The sequence below is a fragment of the Trifolium pratense genome, linkage group LG7 (genome assembly GCF_020283565.1).
Source record: "Trifolium pratense cultivar HEN17-A07 linkage group LG7, ARS_RC_1.1, whole genome shotgun sequence".
NCBI lineage: Eukaryota > Viridiplantae > Streptophyta > Magnoliopsida > Fabales > Fabaceae > Trifolium > Trifolium pratense.
The window spans coordinates 15,566,565-15,582,935 of NC_060065.1; the positions used below are offsets into that span (position 1 = coordinate 15,566,565).

The 16,371-nt window shown below is 33.4% G+C and overlaps 1 protein-coding gene across 3 annotated transcripts; it reads right to left on the reverse strand.

Annotated features, from left to right (window-relative positions):
• Positions 1–4,456: 4,456 nt before the first annotated feature.
• LOC123899418 (peptidyl-prolyl cis-trans isomerase CYP59-like) lies at positions 4,457–12,981 on the reverse strand. 3 transcript variants are annotated; one of them, XM_045950533.1, is made up of 15 exons: positions 12,816–12,981; positions 12,600–12,704; positions 11,263–11,380; positions 11,054–11,104; positions 10,209–10,300; positions 10,000–10,099; positions 8,444–8,566; positions 8,276–8,353; positions 8,109–8,155; positions 7,966–8,021; positions 7,265–7,305; positions 6,738–6,834; positions 6,469–6,598; positions 5,480–6,381; positions 4,460–4,618 (listed from the first exon to the last, which is right to left on the reverse strand). In XM_045950533.1, exons 1-14 carry the CDS (start codon positions 12,911–12,913, stop codon positions 5,709–5,711), a joined length of 1,809 nt encoding a protein of 602 aa, XP_045806489.1. In that variant the 5' UTR covers positions 12,914–12,981; the 3' UTR covers positions 4,460–4,618; positions 5,480–5,708. The 3 variants fall into 3 exon arrangements, with proteins under 3 accessions (XP_045806488.1, XP_045806489.1, XP_045806490.1); XM_045950532.1 differs by having other exon boundaries at positions 4,457–4,618; positions 8,109–8,353; positions 12,816–12,925; XM_045950534.1 differs by lacking the exons at positions 12,600–12,704; positions 12,816–12,981 and adding an exon at positions 11,542–11,659 and having other exon boundaries at positions 4,461–4,618.
• Between the last annotated feature and the right edge of the window lie 3,390 nt (positions 12,982–16,371).

Consider the following 16,371-nt stretch of genomic DNA (forward strand, 5'->3'; position numbering starts at 1 on the left):
CTGCTGCCATTGAGAAGCCAGCCACAAAATGTCCATTAGTATCACGAAAGCAAAGACCCATAGAAGTAACACCGGACTCAACTATAAACGCAGCATCAACATTACACTTTATCCATCCCGCTCCTGGTTTCTCCCACCGAACCGGAGTACTTATATACTTTAGTAATCAATTTCTGCGCCCTTCGTCTAAGTCGAAACGAGAGAAAGAGATAACATGTGGAAGAGATGAAATTCCTTCCAACAAAGTTCAGAGTTTAGATTATTTGGTTCAATTCCTTCCATCTTTGGATTTTTTAATCTTTCTTTTATTTATCATATTTTTTAATCTGTATAAAATATGACAAATATTATAAGAACAAAAGAAATAATATTATTTATTGATTAGTGAAAGGGTAATTAATGACTGAAAAATCAAAGAGATATCTTGATGGAAAAGAGGAGAAGAGACACAATGGGTAGTATGACAGCTATGAATATGATTTTATCCATCGTTAGTTGATCTAGTAAATTAGTAATAATTGATGCTAAATTTGGTAGAGAGAATCACAGTTCGATCCTCCGTAACTGCGATCGGGAATGGACTGAAACTACTTAATGCAACAACTGACTCCCAAACTAGATTAGACAGTTCAGTGAATTGGATACCGGTGATAAAAATAATAAAATATGACAGCCATGATTTTGAAATAATTTAATAATTCAAGTCAATAGATACTGCAAATTGCAAATGTAGAGCACCTAGCCGGCTTCATAGACGCACTCATGGCCGGTTGATATTGCTTCTTCACATAATAAGCAAACCCTCTCTTCTCATTTTAATTGGTCTCTTCTGTTTGTCATCATAAAGCTTATATATATTCTTAATTTGATCGGCCAACAAGCAATGAGACACACAAAGGTGGCTTCAAAATATCCTTTTACATTTCAATGTGTATTTTGACACTTATAATATTAGCTAACACTTCCCTTAATTTTATATTTTATTTGTGAATATTGTATCTTAATGAAATAGTATTTTTAAATGATTATATCACATTTTTTCCAGACGCGGTACCTTTTTTCATTATCATCTACCGCTCTTTCTTTCCTCCCGGCTATTCACGCATGAAAATTGTCGTATGTATGCTCGACTTCGGTTGCCGGTGCGTGTAGCGGTAGGAGTACATTATGGCAGGATCCACGTAGACCAAGGGCGAACACTCATCGTTTACGGCATGAACTATCAGGGTATCTAATCGCGTTCGCTCCCCGTGCTTTCACATTCCAGTGTTAGTAGGACCATGCACGAAAACAATAAGAGATTAGCTCAAGGAGTACTAAAAAAGACGCTAACGGCAATGAGACTCTCCTACGGGTAATAAGAAGATTAAAAAAATGAAGCTCATTTCTTTGAAATCCCACTATAATAATGCCAATAAAAATAGAAAATGAGAGACCCAAAGTAATGAGTATTAAAAAATAATTTTGTTTTATAGTGTTGAGATTTGTCGGATAACTTGCGAGTTGCTACCAACAATGAATTGGTCTAAGTGGTAAGGTTTTGGTCTCCTTAAGCATGTGATCAGGGGTTCGATTTCTGACTCATGCGTATGGAGAAAATTCGATTGGGAGCGAAAAACTCACCTTATATGCCCCACAGGTTCTCCGACGAAGTTTAGTCATCATTAACGATGATGCAAACTTTATATCAATATCATGGTAACCTTAAAAAAAATATAAAAACTTGTGAGTTGCTCAAACTATAATATTTTAGGCTTTAATGCATTTTTGATCCCCTATTTTAAAAAACATGAACTTTTGATCCCCCTATTTTAAAAACCAACTTTTTGATCCCCTATTTTGAAAAACTCGAACTTTTGATCCCCCTATTTTAAAAACCAACTTTTTGATACCCCAATTTTAGATTTTTATGAATTTTAGTCCCCCAACTCAATTTTGTCAATTTTTTGCCGATGTGTCACGCTCATTAATGACGTGACAGTTTTCAGGTTGACAAAACATTTTCATGTCATTAATCTTTTTAAAAATATTTTTTTAAAAAAGTATTAAAATAATTAATTATAATTTAAAAACAATAAAATAATCCTCTTTACATTATATAATAATAACTAAAATAAGTCTCTATGCATTATTATATAACTATAAATCAGTAAATTACTTATTACTCAAAAAAAGTCAGAAAAGCAAACGCTGGTTCCCAAATCATGGAACCCTGAGAAATCAGAAACACAAACCATCACGCTCGTGTTAACATCCTTCGTCTTTGTTTGCTTCCTCTCAATCGTTCATTTACATTGTTCTCAATCGTTAATTTTTTTGGGGTAATTTACTGATTTTTAATTATATATATTTTTTGGTAAGGAATTTTAATTATATATGTATAGAGGTTAATTTTACTGTTTTTTTTAATTATTAATTATTAATTATTTTTTTGTTTAATACTTTTAAAATATTTGATGTAAAAAAAATTAAAGATATGAAAACGTTTTGTCAACAAGGACATTGTCACATCATTAATGAGCTTGACACATCAGCAAAAATTTGACCAAATTGAGTTCGGGGACTAAAATTCAGAAAAATCTAAAATAAGGGATCAAAAGTTCAGGATTTTCAAAATAGGGGATCTAAAAGTTGGCTTTTAAAATAGGGGATCAAAAGTTCAAGTTTTTCAAAATATGGGATCTAAAAGTTGGTTTTTAAAATAGGGGAATCAAAAGTTCAGGTTTTTCAAAATAGAAGGATCAAAAGTGCATTAAAGCCAATATTTTATAAGTGTTGCAACCTATTTTGATACACTGACAATGTAGACACACACACCCCTATGTTCCAAATGAATCATATTCTAAATTATAAATATAAACAAGAAAGACTAATTTTTATCACTTTTAGATTTAGTTTTACTTATTATAATAAAGACTTAATTGCACATTTGGTCCTTAAGTTTTCAGGTTTCAAGTTGGTCTTTTATGTTTTAAAAGTTTCACATTAGTCTCTTATGTTTTCATCGTTTCCATTAGTTAGTCTCTTCCGTCATTTTTTTGACTAACACCGTTTGTTTTTGACACGTGACAACAACAACCGCACGTGGACAGACAAGTCATACTTCAAAACTTTTTAGATTTCAAGTTAGTCCCTTATATTTTAAAAGTTCAATGTTAGTCTCTTATGTTTTCATCATTTTCATTAGTTAGTCTCTTCCGTTATGTTTTGTTTCTATAAGATTCAGGCCCGGTTTTGGGGCAGCACAATCAAGGCCCAACCCAGGGCCTCCAAAAATTGTGGCCTCAATATATTTTTTTGATGGTTTCTCTCCCAACCCCCCTCAATTCTTTTCTACCCCCAAAAATCCAAGTTTGCCCCTTGCGGTTTGAAACATTTTTGGCAAAAAACTTCGGTTCGTATTCACCGAAGCCAAATATTAGACCATTTCGGTAACTGCAAACCGAACATTAGCGTTTTCGGTACACAAAAAACGAACGTCAGCTTGTTCGGTATCTGCGAACCGAAATGTCCTAGATTTCGGTACGTTGGTCGCTGGAATTAGGCCATTTTCGGTAGAAGTTTACCGAAATAATTGTTTCGGTACCTGCGAACCGAAATGTCCCAGATTTCGGTAAGTGGTTACCGAAATTTATCAGCATGTCAGGTTATTTCGGTTCGTATAAACCGCAGTACCCCCCAGGGGCAAAAACGGAAATTCAGGGGGTAGAAAAGAATTGAGGGGGGTTGGGAGAGAAACCATCATTTTTTTTCAACCCACCATTTAGATTATAGGACAAGTATTTGTTATTGAGAACAAGAATCAACTATTACTTTTGATGTTATTGAAATTGTTTACAATTTAAATATAATATATTTTTGTTTCAAAATAAAAAATATAATATATTTTTTTTAAAAAAAAAACAATTATGTTTCTATAAATGGTCCATATTTATTATTTATCCGGGGCCTCTAAATACTCGGAGCCGGCCCTGATAAGATTATTTATGGCATGAGTTTTCATTATTTATAGCTTGTTATATATATATATATATATATATATATATATATATATATATATATATATATATATATATATATATATATATATATATATATATATATAAAGCAGGACTTTCATAAATCAATGTTTAAAAGATTCTACTATGGTAATGCACATGCACTAGTGCAGGTAGGGGATAATGCACCTGAGAACAAAATAGCCGAAAAGGTTAGGAGAAATAATTTAGCCTGGTTAATTATATTAGACTGTGTCCTTAGTACATGGAGATCTTTCAGTGAGATATCTTCCAATGAGAGGGGGGGATTCTGAGCAGAAGAGCAATTACCATTCACTCATTCCGCATTAATATAACCCCCAGTAGGTTCTGTTTTTGCAAAAAGAAGAGGAAAAGAAGCAAAAAGAACATTCAAAATATAACCCTTCAAAGAAAACTCAATTCCCTCCTGAAACCATGCCATACGGGCAGTAGGTTCTGTTTTCATTTATAACAGTTAAATAACAATCTATAATTGTATTTGCATAACTGTTCTTGAAATCTTAACTTTCATGCATTTATAACACCTATTATGCTTTTCTTTTTTTGACAATAATAAAAATGCATAATAGACTTTTGTTCTTTCGTGTCAGATTTTATATTGGGCCTAACTCATCCTCACAAAACCGGCTTGTAAGGTGAGGATTGCCTCTAGTATATAAACACTACACAGGCCATATCTCTTAGCAATGTGGGACTAAATCCACCCCTTCACACCCAACGCAATGAAGGTGTTGGAGGCTGCAATGAAGGCAACCCAAATGCCGCAATTAGGCGGACGGGGGCGGACCGCAATGAAGGCGGAATATCCAACACACCCCCTCACGCTCAGGCCCAATGGGCCTGAAGCGTGGACGATGCGGGAAGCCCAACAATAGATCTAGGATAGGCTCTGATACCATGTCAGATTTTATATTGGGCCTAACTCATCCTCACAAAACCGGCTTGTAAGGTGAGGATTGTCTCTAGTATATAAACACTACACATGCCATATCTCTTAGCAATGTGGGACTAAATCCACCCCTTCACACCCAACACAATGAAGGTGTTGGAGGCTGCAATGAAGGCAACCCAAATGCCGCAATTAGGCGGACGGGGGCGGACCGCAATGAAGGCGGAATATCCAACACACCCCCTCACGCTCAGGCCCAATGGGCCTGAAGCGTGGACGATGCGGGAAGCCCAACAATAGATCTAGGATAGGCTCTGATACCATGTCAGATTTTATATTGGGCCTAACTCATCCTCACAAAACCGGCTTGTAAGGTGAGGATTGCCTCTAGTATATAAACACTACACAGGCCATATCTCTTAGCAATGTGGGACTAAATCCACCCCTTCACACCCAACACAATGAAGGTGTTGGAGGCTGCAATGAAGGCAACCCAAATGCCGCAATTAGGCGGACGGGGGCGGACCGCAATGAAGGCGGAATATCCAACATTTCGTAAGCACTAAAAAACAAGACGAGATATTATGTTTTCTAACTATGTTCCACACATTAAATTCGGCATAGAACTAAATAAACAACACTTTCTGATTCCACCAACAAGTTTAGTGGAACCAAAGAAAACAAAACATACTGTTCAATTTCATTGTATATCAAACTCTACCTTAAACTTGCCTTGACAGAGTTCTGTGCTTATAATTAGGACATGGTCACACCAATGATCATCTTTTGTCACCATGATGTCTTCTATCAGTATCATGTCCACGATCTTCCCTCCTACGTTTGTAGTCCCCATCATTTGGGCTTTGTTTTCTTCGTCTGGAATCAATCATTAAATCTTCTCTGCAATCCTCATCATTCCTTCTACGTTTGTAATCGTCAACATCTGGGCTTCGTTTTCTTCGTCCAGAATCAATCTTCACATCTTGCCTTCCACCATCTTCAGTTCTCTTCCTATAATCTCTGTCATTCCTCTTATCCAAATGGATAGCATCTGTTTTTCTCCTATCATCTCGACTAGTCCGGCTTTCTGTGTAGCTATCACTGCCTATTTTCCTTGAGTCTAGCTCATCTTTCCGTCGGAAGCCATCATCTCTCTGTCTTCCCATTTGCCTTTCTCTGTCTTTCTTACCAGCAAAAGAATCCGAACCTCTCGCACCTCTTTCCAGCGGTGCTTTATCATCTCCATTTCCTTCAAACCCTCTGCTTCTGTTGGCATACCTATCTCTGTTATTTGAGCCTGCCATCTCCTGATCACTATGACTTCTATGACTATGGTCTTTAATATTTTCTCTCCTGCTTATTTTATCATATCGGTCATCCCTGTCATGTCTTAGGTGTTTTGTTTCACGCCTTGGACTTTCTGTGTTATCTCCATCAAAAACCATTTCATATCTACACCATGAAATTGTAGTCTTTGGTTAGAACAGACATAATTACACAGACACTAAAAGACAGATACACGCACTCAGAAGTACAGACCTTGCATTATGTCCACCACGTTGGGAATTATTGTCCTTCAAGATGTATTTTGTGGATTGTTTCATCGTAGCATCTCCAGTGCAATCCTTGGCAATATGATCTGTGGAACCACATTTGAAGCAACCACCACCTGCAGTAATAAATTATTTTATTAACATGGATGGAGGGTTAGTTTCAAATTTCAATCATTAACCGCCAAACATTGGCTGGCATTCTGTACAATGCCATAAAATAAACTATAAAACAAATGCTTACTGCGATAGCATTACCCTTATTATCTTTTCGCATGTACTGTGACCACAGTTTTGCAACACTTTGACTAAAATCCACATGTATCCTTCGATCATCAATCAATGCATTATCCATCTGCAGATCAGGAGGCCATGAAAGAGAAGAGGCTAGAGAAATAAGTTTTTATTCCTCTCAAAGCAATTTTTTATGCATATGTAATTGAAATTGTAAATTTAAACTATGAATTACAAAACAAAAGAACAACTCTGCAATCCAACAAGCCAATCAAAGTTGAAACAGGATAACACAGCAAATAGAACAGGTAAGCAAGCACCGCAAACACTGAAAAAATTATCATTATCTATAGGAGATAAATGCCATATTGTGTAAAATGGATAACACTAATCAAGGAAGATCATGTAAGGTATACATAAGCTAACAAAGAAACTAAAAAGCCTACTAAGGCATCCGATGTGCATGAAGCTAAAGAGTCATCTATTGTCCATAAGAAAGGAAGACAATAAATACTATTTAGGAAAACAACAAATCAAGATATCCAGCATACCTTAAAATATGCTTGCTCACATGCCTGTTTGTCCTCAAACTCTGTCATGATGCAAAACATAGAAAACCATAAGAACCAAAGCTCATGGACAAAATAACGCTCTAAGAAAATACGAGTTCGTATGTCTGATGTTCAGAAATAGCTTCCAACTCGAACTTGCATAGTGAATGAATTTGAGCAATAAATCTTGAAGATTGTTTTTGGGTAATAATAATAATTTGAAGGTCCCATATCAACATAGAGATAGAAGGGGTAAAAGATATGATTATCTGACACTGAACATCAAGCAGAGGGATCAACATAACTAAAATCTCAAAAAGAAATCTGGAGATCATTTCCCAGACAAGGGTAACAATGAAAAGAAATTCTTCAAGTCAGAAGAAACTACGATGATAAGGAATAACAATGAAAACAGAGAAAAGAAGACCAATCAAAGTAGATAATGATATTTAATGTACACCCTCCGTTTCAAAATAAATGTGGTTTAAGGTATTTACACATATATTAAGAAATGTAATGATTAGAATAATAGTAAAAATAATCTCTTTAAATTGACCACTGCAGCGTAGCAAAGGGATAAAGGGCCAGTTTAAAGAGATTAAAAAATAAGAACCATTTAAACAATTGAGAATTATAGTTCCTGCATGAATTTAAAATTGCATAAATTTAACAGATTATGAACAATGTACATACAAACTGACCTATAAAAGCATAGCATAAACTGTCACCAGTCTTGTGATCACGGATGATTTCAGCCCTACAATCAAATATTTCCGGTGAGATCAGTATGTGCAATAAGATATTGCTAAATATATTGACAATCAAACTCTTCAGTAATACTCACGATGATACAGTTCCAAAGCGTGAAAATATTGTATGCAAGTCCTCATCCTGTAATTTGAAGAGAAAATCATTAATAGTTAAGAAAACACTGAATGCTATCTCAGTAGAAATGAGTGGATATAGAAGGAAATGATAGAGATCCATTGGAGAGCATAAGAGATTACTCACCTCAGTAACCGGATTCAATTTACAGACAAATAGTACATTATCTGGAGGCTTAACCTCAGCATCAGGAATATCCCCAATCTAAAATAAGGAAAAATGGAGTTATACAAAGGTTACATAGTCACATACGAAAGCACGAGGTACTAAGCTTTTTGTGTAACGTATACTTACACTCTCAAGCACAACTGCCCTAGAATGTGCTTCTTTTGATCTAATAACTTCTTCAAGTTCTCCTGGGTTTAATTGTTCATCCATCGGCACCCAATCATCTTCAAGTCGGACTTCATCATCAACCTAGTAAAATTGCATTTAGTTGTGACTTTGATGTTCAAACAAATGTGCTTACTGAAGACAGTAAAATTGAATTATTCACTATAATGTTTGATATATGATAAATGCATAAAAAGTAAAACCCAATATATTCATCCATATATATATATATATATATATATATATATATATATATATATATATATATATATATATATATATATCACAATTCAAATCAATTTGTAATATATCAATTCACAATAATCCAATCATCCAATAACAATTTTTTATTTTCTGTAAACATGGCAGAAAAAACTTTGTCAATACAACAGCGAGTAAATAAATCTATTAAGCTGAATAACTCTCGTATGATCAGGAAAACCCTCTAAGAAACCATGAAAGAAACACCAAGTCACAGGTGGATTTGCTTCCTAGATTGGCACGCATAAAAATGACTTGTTCCCACATTTTTTCAAGCTTAACTAATACATTTTTAAGCCTACTGCTTTAAAATGTGTCTGAAGAAGTAACAGGTGGATTTGCTCATGTGATCAAGTTTATAAAACGAGTCCAATTAATTTTTTCAGTTGGAGTCATTCTCAGTTCTCACAATTAATGCTCTCATAACAGAAAGGATCACCAATAACACATAGGATGCGTTTGTTCCGCAAAAGGATGGTTACTGGACAGAACAGTACTGGACAATTGACTGAGTTACATGACAACTTTTTGTACTTCACCGTGTTTGATGATCAGTGCACAGGACAAGCAATTTTATACTGTACCTTATTTGATATGTTAATTTACTGGACAAAATTATATAAAATTTACAATAATACCCTTTGTGATTTGCAATCTTTGATTATTGTGTGATGAATTGCATCAAACAAGATGGCTTTTTGTGTGATGAATTGTTGATTCTACCGTGAATGAATCAAATAGAATCATGAACGAACGAAGACAAAAGATGTAGGAAAAGGAACAAAAGCATAAAGAGAACAGAGAAGTGCATAAGGATATATGCAATACAAGACACATGGAAATGGAAAGAAGAAAGGCAGATCGAGAATGACAATGAAAAGAAAAGCAATTGAAAAAATTACGTGATAGAGATGAGGGATGCAGTCGCAGAGTAGGGCAGTGAACAATTTTGCGGAGAATAGGTAAGAAGACGATGCGAGAAAAATCTAAGCAAGGATAAAAAAGTATTTTTCAATTGTTGTCCGCCGGACAAAAAGTTGTCCCCAACTTTAGTGAGTTACAAAAAAGCGCTTAGTTGTCCAGTCCATCAGAATTTATTTTGTGTTGTCCTTGCTCCTTTTTCAGATCAAACAGTGGACAATTATTTTTGTCCCGTCCTGTCCTTCATTTTTTCGCAAATCAAACGCACCCATAATCTATGCTAAATTTTAACTTGGTTTCAAGCTATGAAATACAGTTCTGCAATCAACCCTTACCTCGTCTTTAGGTTTTCCTTCTGGTGATGCTTCAGGAATGAACTCAGGAAGCTGAGGAGGATCATCATAAGGATCCTCCAGGATGTAAGTGTGCTTGATCCTGTTCAAGTAATTCAAGAAGATGAATACATTACATTCTTCTCAAAGAGACAAAAACTAAAATATCACTTTCAATCCACATTTCTTAGTAATAAAAGAAGAGTATATACCGGATATTTTTAAATGGTCTTCCCTTTCCATCCGCATAAGCCTCATTTATTCTAGTCAAAGTCTCAAATCCTTCAGCTACCTCACCAAAAACCTGCAAAGAGGACATACCTTAGAAACCAAACAAATATATTGGACATTGTAAAAGTTGATAGAGTAAAGTTATAGATAAGTTGCTTTCGTTGCAATAGCTGCTTCTGCTAGTCTAGCTTCTGTTACTATATATATATATAAAATATAAATGCATGTTTTCTGTAACCTCCATTGTAGAAGTGCAGTTGCTTAAGTACACCCAGTAAATTGAGTTTCATGCTCTCTGAAGCTACCTCAAGAGACGCCTCAAAAGAAAACCTCTTACATGGATGGGTGATTCTGTTAGCAGTGAAGATCTAAATTGGATGGGTGATTCTGTTAGCGGTGGAGGTCTACATGGATGAAGTTCATACAGTGTCAAGTGATCCATTGTATTTTCACGAAGCTGTAGAGTGCAAACTAAGAATGACCATGGAAAATCAAATAAAATCCGTTGAAAAGAATTAAACATGGGCTTTCACTAAGCTATCAGATAGGGCCAAAAGAATTGGAAAGAAGCCGGTTTACAAGGTTCACTTAGTTGCCAAAGGGTACTCTAACAAGTATGGAGTGGGCTCTATTTTGAGTTAATTTTACAAACGGCTTATTTTATTTTAAGTATTATCATTATTAATTGTTGAAATAGAACTCAGCATATGTATCCCCACATGATTCATAAAAATTTAAACTTTTTATGCAGTGGAAATGAAATTCAGTGTATTCAATGCGATGAGTGAAACAATCAAAGCAAGGAAAGGATGCCTAGAATACTTACTGTATGCTTTCCGTCAAGGTAATCAAGGTCATCACGCAGAGTTATGTAGAACTGAAAAAAGGAACAAACAAGAAAAACAACAGTAAGTGAAAAATAATTTATCCAATGAATTAATTTCCATGCTTTATACAAGGTTGTCAGTGAAGAACACATGCTGACCAAGTAATAGGAAAGCAATAATCAAGCTGCTAAATAAAACAATGCTATACCTGTGAAGCATTCATATTCTCTCCTGCACTTGCCATGGCAACAGTTCCAGTCTTAGAGTGCTTTAGATCAATATGAATCTCATCATTGAAAAAACGAGCTTGATCACCATAAAGAAACCTGAAAAAATAGAAGCCCGTTGCACAAAATGACAGCATCAAGTCAGAAACATTCCAATCAAGATTACTTCTTCTCATGCTCTCACACTCTTATCTGGTGCTCCCTATATATTGTAAAACAATGATACGAGAAAATTATATACGAGTAGATATAACAAATACCAAGTCTCCAGTGCAGAGAGCTGGCTATTTACAAGCGTCATAATCGATTGGTTAAATACGTAAAGAAAAGAAACAAGAATTTGACTGGTGATTGAGATCCCTTCATTGAGAAGCCACATATCAATATATTATGTTTTTAGAGTCTAACTCATCCATACAAGACCAACTTGTAGCGTGAGGCGTGCCACGCTTTATAAACTTTAATCAGGCCTTATCTTTAATCTATGTGGGACTTGGACCACAAACCCAAAACTCAAGATTGAAGATACAAACAGTGGATAAATATTATATTATGGGGTTTACCCTTTCACCACAATATAGTAGCATCTTGTCTCGCCCTCCCATTGACTCTCCTCAAATCCAAAACTATACCATATAATCCCTTTTTCATTTACAGCCCATGTTAGAATAGGTCCTATAATCTGATCCTCACTCACATAAATAAATCCAATTAATAGAAGACTTATTAGTACCAATACTATGTCTTAACACCTAACTCAACCACAAAAAACCGACTTGTAAGGTAAGGATGTGTCACAAAACATTTTAAGGTCATATCTCATCCAAACCCTCAACACTAGTGTGAGTTAGGGCCTGTTTGTTTCAGATTTTTTCAAAAAAAAAAATCTATTTTTATATCTTACTTGTGTTTGTTTCAGATTTTTTCAAAAATCATTTTAGTAAAAAAAAAATCATTTTTTTCATCAAAATGAGAATCTATTTTCAACAGCTTTTACCAAAATCCATTTTTTTATCACTCATCATCCTTCACCATCTTAAAAAAATAGATTTTTATGATTGTAAACAAACGACAAATAACTTTAGATTTTCTTCAAGAAAATCTATTTTCTTGAAAGAAAAAAATCATTTTGTTTAAATCTCAAACAAACAAGCCCTTAGTAACAATGCAAAATCTAACGTACATTCCAACAGTAACTTAAAATAAAAAAACAGAAAGCTTCACAAGCAGTAAAACTTAAAATATTAATTAATAACATAAAAAAACAGAATTATTATGAGAAAATGCAATAAAAGTAAAAGGAATTAGGGTTTATTACTTGTAGATAGAATCACCAGCAGTGCCAGTTCCAGTTGGATCACCAGTTTGGGCAGTGAAATCCTTTTGAACGGTGTGAAATAAACAACCATTATAGTACTTAATCCTAATAACAAGATCAAATCAACAACACAAAAAAAAAAAAATTAGATAATAATGATGTGAAGAAGAAAGAGTTAGAGATTGAAAACAGAGGAATGAGGAGTTGAAAACGAACTTGCAAAGCTTCAAGAAGTTTTTGCATGTTAATGGACACTTTTGGGTTTGTAAATCGATTACAAGGTCCCCTAAACTGGTGACCATTAGCACTGACATCTTCTCTGCTCGGTTCGCGGCTTCCCTGGATCAGGATTCAGTGACTATAGAGTGGAAATGGCGGGTGCATTTGATTCAATACAGTCCGTTCGATCAATCTAGTGCACCAGATTCTACTACCACATGTGTGTTTTTTTTTTTACCAAACTACCACGTGTGTTGTTACTTTTTTGTAATTGAGAAGATGAAGCCAATAACAATGTTTTATTTTATTAGTTAGTTCGGTTGTAATTGGCGCTGAATTTGATAGGGATAACCATGGTTCGATCCCCTATAACTGTGATTGGGAGGGACTGAAACCACTTGATGTCAACCGACCACCAAATCAAATTAGGCGGTCAAATGGATCAAATACTGATGGTGAAAAAAAGTTAAGGAATACTCGGATCTAGTCGGTGGTGTTGGTGTGCAAGGAAGGAGTGGAAATATTGAGTGTTAGCGTATGCAGAATTGGGAATAAGCTTAGCCCGAGTTAAACTTCGCCAAGTTTATTTTGTTTCTATAACTCGACAAGTTATTCTCAATTTAAAGCATATGCGTATGTGTAGAAATATAAATTTGGTTTTAAATAAACCTTTGATATATTCAATGGTATTTTGTATCTATAATCATTGTTGATACATACATGCTTATGAAATAATGCACCTTATGGGATTGGGTTCTCTCCGGTGAGATTTTCACCAGATGAGTTCCAGGGCACACATCTACCATCCATTCCTTTAGTTTAGGCTAGGGTTAGAGAGCATATTATATCTCTCACCAATGAGCAATGGTTAAATACCATTAGATTAAGAGGGTTACAGATTTTTACTGTGAGATAATTGTGTAATAGTATTTTTTTTTTTCCTTTTTGTTTGACTTTAACTTTGTTCTTTTATTTGATTAATTCACTTGAAGTTGAAAATCACTTTATTGTTTACAATTTAAAACATAAATTTAGAAGTTTCCATTAAAAAATCCAGAAAAATTTGTTTTATGAAAAAAACTAATCATAAATCCATTTTTGTTTTTTTAAATGTTAAAGTGTCCCAGACACTAATTAAACATATAAATAAGGAAATTTTGTCTTGAAAATTGTGCATTCAATGCATTGAAAGTGTAAAAAATTATCTTATCAACGTTACTTTTATGTTTTATTTCCTATGCTTAATTAGTGTCTGAAGTCACTGTTTAGCGTGATTTCTTTTTAATCTCGAATCAACATTTTATCTTTAACCCAAAAAAACTCATAGCCAATTGATGCATATTCCATTTACCAACTCCATTTTCATCCAAATGAAAGTTCTTGTGTGCTCAAAAGTCTCAAATCTAGAAATAACTGATCTTCCTCCAACTTCATCTCCATCTCCATCTCCATATCTTCTTTTCCTTCTTCAATCTCCTCTACCAACACCACAAACCCAAATACCAACCTTCAAACACAAACTACTATTGCTCCCAAAACAATAACAGTCCCAAAAATCTCAAATTAAGTTTTGTAATAATCTCAAAATCAATTTCTTCCTTCAGATCTATTGCTTCTTTGGTTGGAACAAAATTACCCTTAAATATTCTCAAATTAATTTCTTACTTCAAATCTATTTCTTTTTTAGAGCAAAAGAAATTTTATTTGGATTTGCATGCTTGAGTTTGGTTGACTTGCCATACCTTCATGTTATTGCACTCTCTTGAAGAACACCATGAAGATTATGAAGAATTGGCCATAAAAAAAAAAAAGATTACGAAGAACATTTTTTTTCTGATATAAGTTTTGTAATTTTAAATAATGGTGAATATTATTATAGTATATCAGCATATTACAAAATTTTATGCAATTATTCAATTGTTAGATTTTTATAAAAGAGTTTAATTGATATGCACTGACGATGTAAAATAATTTTACACGATCGTCCAATAAATAACCATCATTTTGCCATGTCATGTCAAGAAAGTGGGGTGAAGTGGGGTGATGTGACGGAAAACATGGTTGGTATTGGTTGGCAGTGTAAAATTATTTTACATTGTCGGTGCATATCAATTAAATCCTTTATAAAATAATAAAATATTACAAAATTTTATGCAATTATTCAAATATAATATATAAGTTATTTAATAAATGATAGATACATAAATGTAATAAGAGTTTCGTAAAAATAACTTACAATACAATTACTTTTTATTTCAATCATATATACTATTTATTGTTGTATATGACATGCATGACTTAAAAGTCATATTTAATGAATGAAAAATAAATAATGAGAGTGATATTACTTTACAAGATATATTGTGGGTATATAGTTGTTGATGCTATTTGATAGGAAAATTATGACTTTTCAATATCTATATTTTCAACCAACACATGGACGGATTTACATGGTAGTAAATGGGGGTTGCTGACCCCACTCTATCATAATTTTACTAACCAATAATCAATTGGTTTTCCTACTTGACCCCACTTGAAAAGTAATAATGTCCCCACATCACTATATATATGCAGTTCTTTTGGGATAAAGAAACGCTTGAGTAAAAAAAATTGATGTTAACTCTATAAAGAATCTATTTTTAACTTTCTTTTAGATATATTGAAGTGGGATAGTCAATTGTAAGCATGTAGCGACTTAACATTCATAATAGAAATATTTTTTTTTTCTCTACAAACTCACTAATATTATTTAAACATGAAAACTATTTCTTTCTTGCTTGTTTTTTCTACTATCCTCCATATACATATCACTGTCTAACTTATTTTCATATATTTATTTAATATGCACAAGTAAAATAATTATAGGAGTTATAAAGATAGCTTAGTTGCTAAAATAGATAAGATAAGAAATGGCGTTAGGAGTTTGATTTCCACCCTCAACAAAAATTAACTACTAACATTAACTATTTCAAAAATATATTACAATTTCTACATAATTTCAATGTATTTATTATAATAAATTCAAAATATATTTATAAATGATTTCATGAATTACAAAATAGGTAGTGTTAATTTAGCCTATTTTTAATTTCTTGTCAAAAAATTCTCAAAACATATTTTAATTGATTTTTAAAGAAATAGCAGTACAATCCAGTCAAAAAATAAATTGGAACGACAAAAATTTCATATAATATATATTATATTAAGGGTAGTTTAGTCTTTTATATTTTAGTATTTATACCTTTCTATTATTTTCTATTCTAAGACTTTTGATTATTCCTAATGAAACCCGCCACTTTATGTTCCCTCTGTTAATCTCAATGTTAGTTATCAGTATCCAAAAAACAAACATTAATTTTGTGTTTGTCATAAAAGAAACTATTCTTTTATTACATCTAATGATTATTTTCAAAGAATTTGGCTTATCATCTTTAAGAGAAATACTTGCTTAGAAGAAACTATTCTTTTATAAGATTGATACTAATAATTACTTTCAAAGAATTTGGCTTATCATCTTTGAATCTTCCTTCCTAGCGAATTAGATGTGAGTAGC

Bases quoted from the DNA above. Each gene is read 5' to 3' on its own strand.
- LOC123899418 (XM_045950532.1), bottom strand. From the start codon at position 12,913: ATGTCAGTGCTAATGGTCACCAGTTTAGGGGACCTTGTAATCGATTTA. The intron at 11,381-12,599 runs GTAATAAACCCT...CTATTTTTTCAG, and splicing joins GCTGGTGATTCTATCTACAA to GTTTCTTTATGGTGATCAAG. The intron at 6,835-7,264 runs GTATGCTGGATA...CCTGATCTGCAG, and splicing joins GTGAGCAAGCATATTTTAAG to ATGGATAATGCATTGATTGA.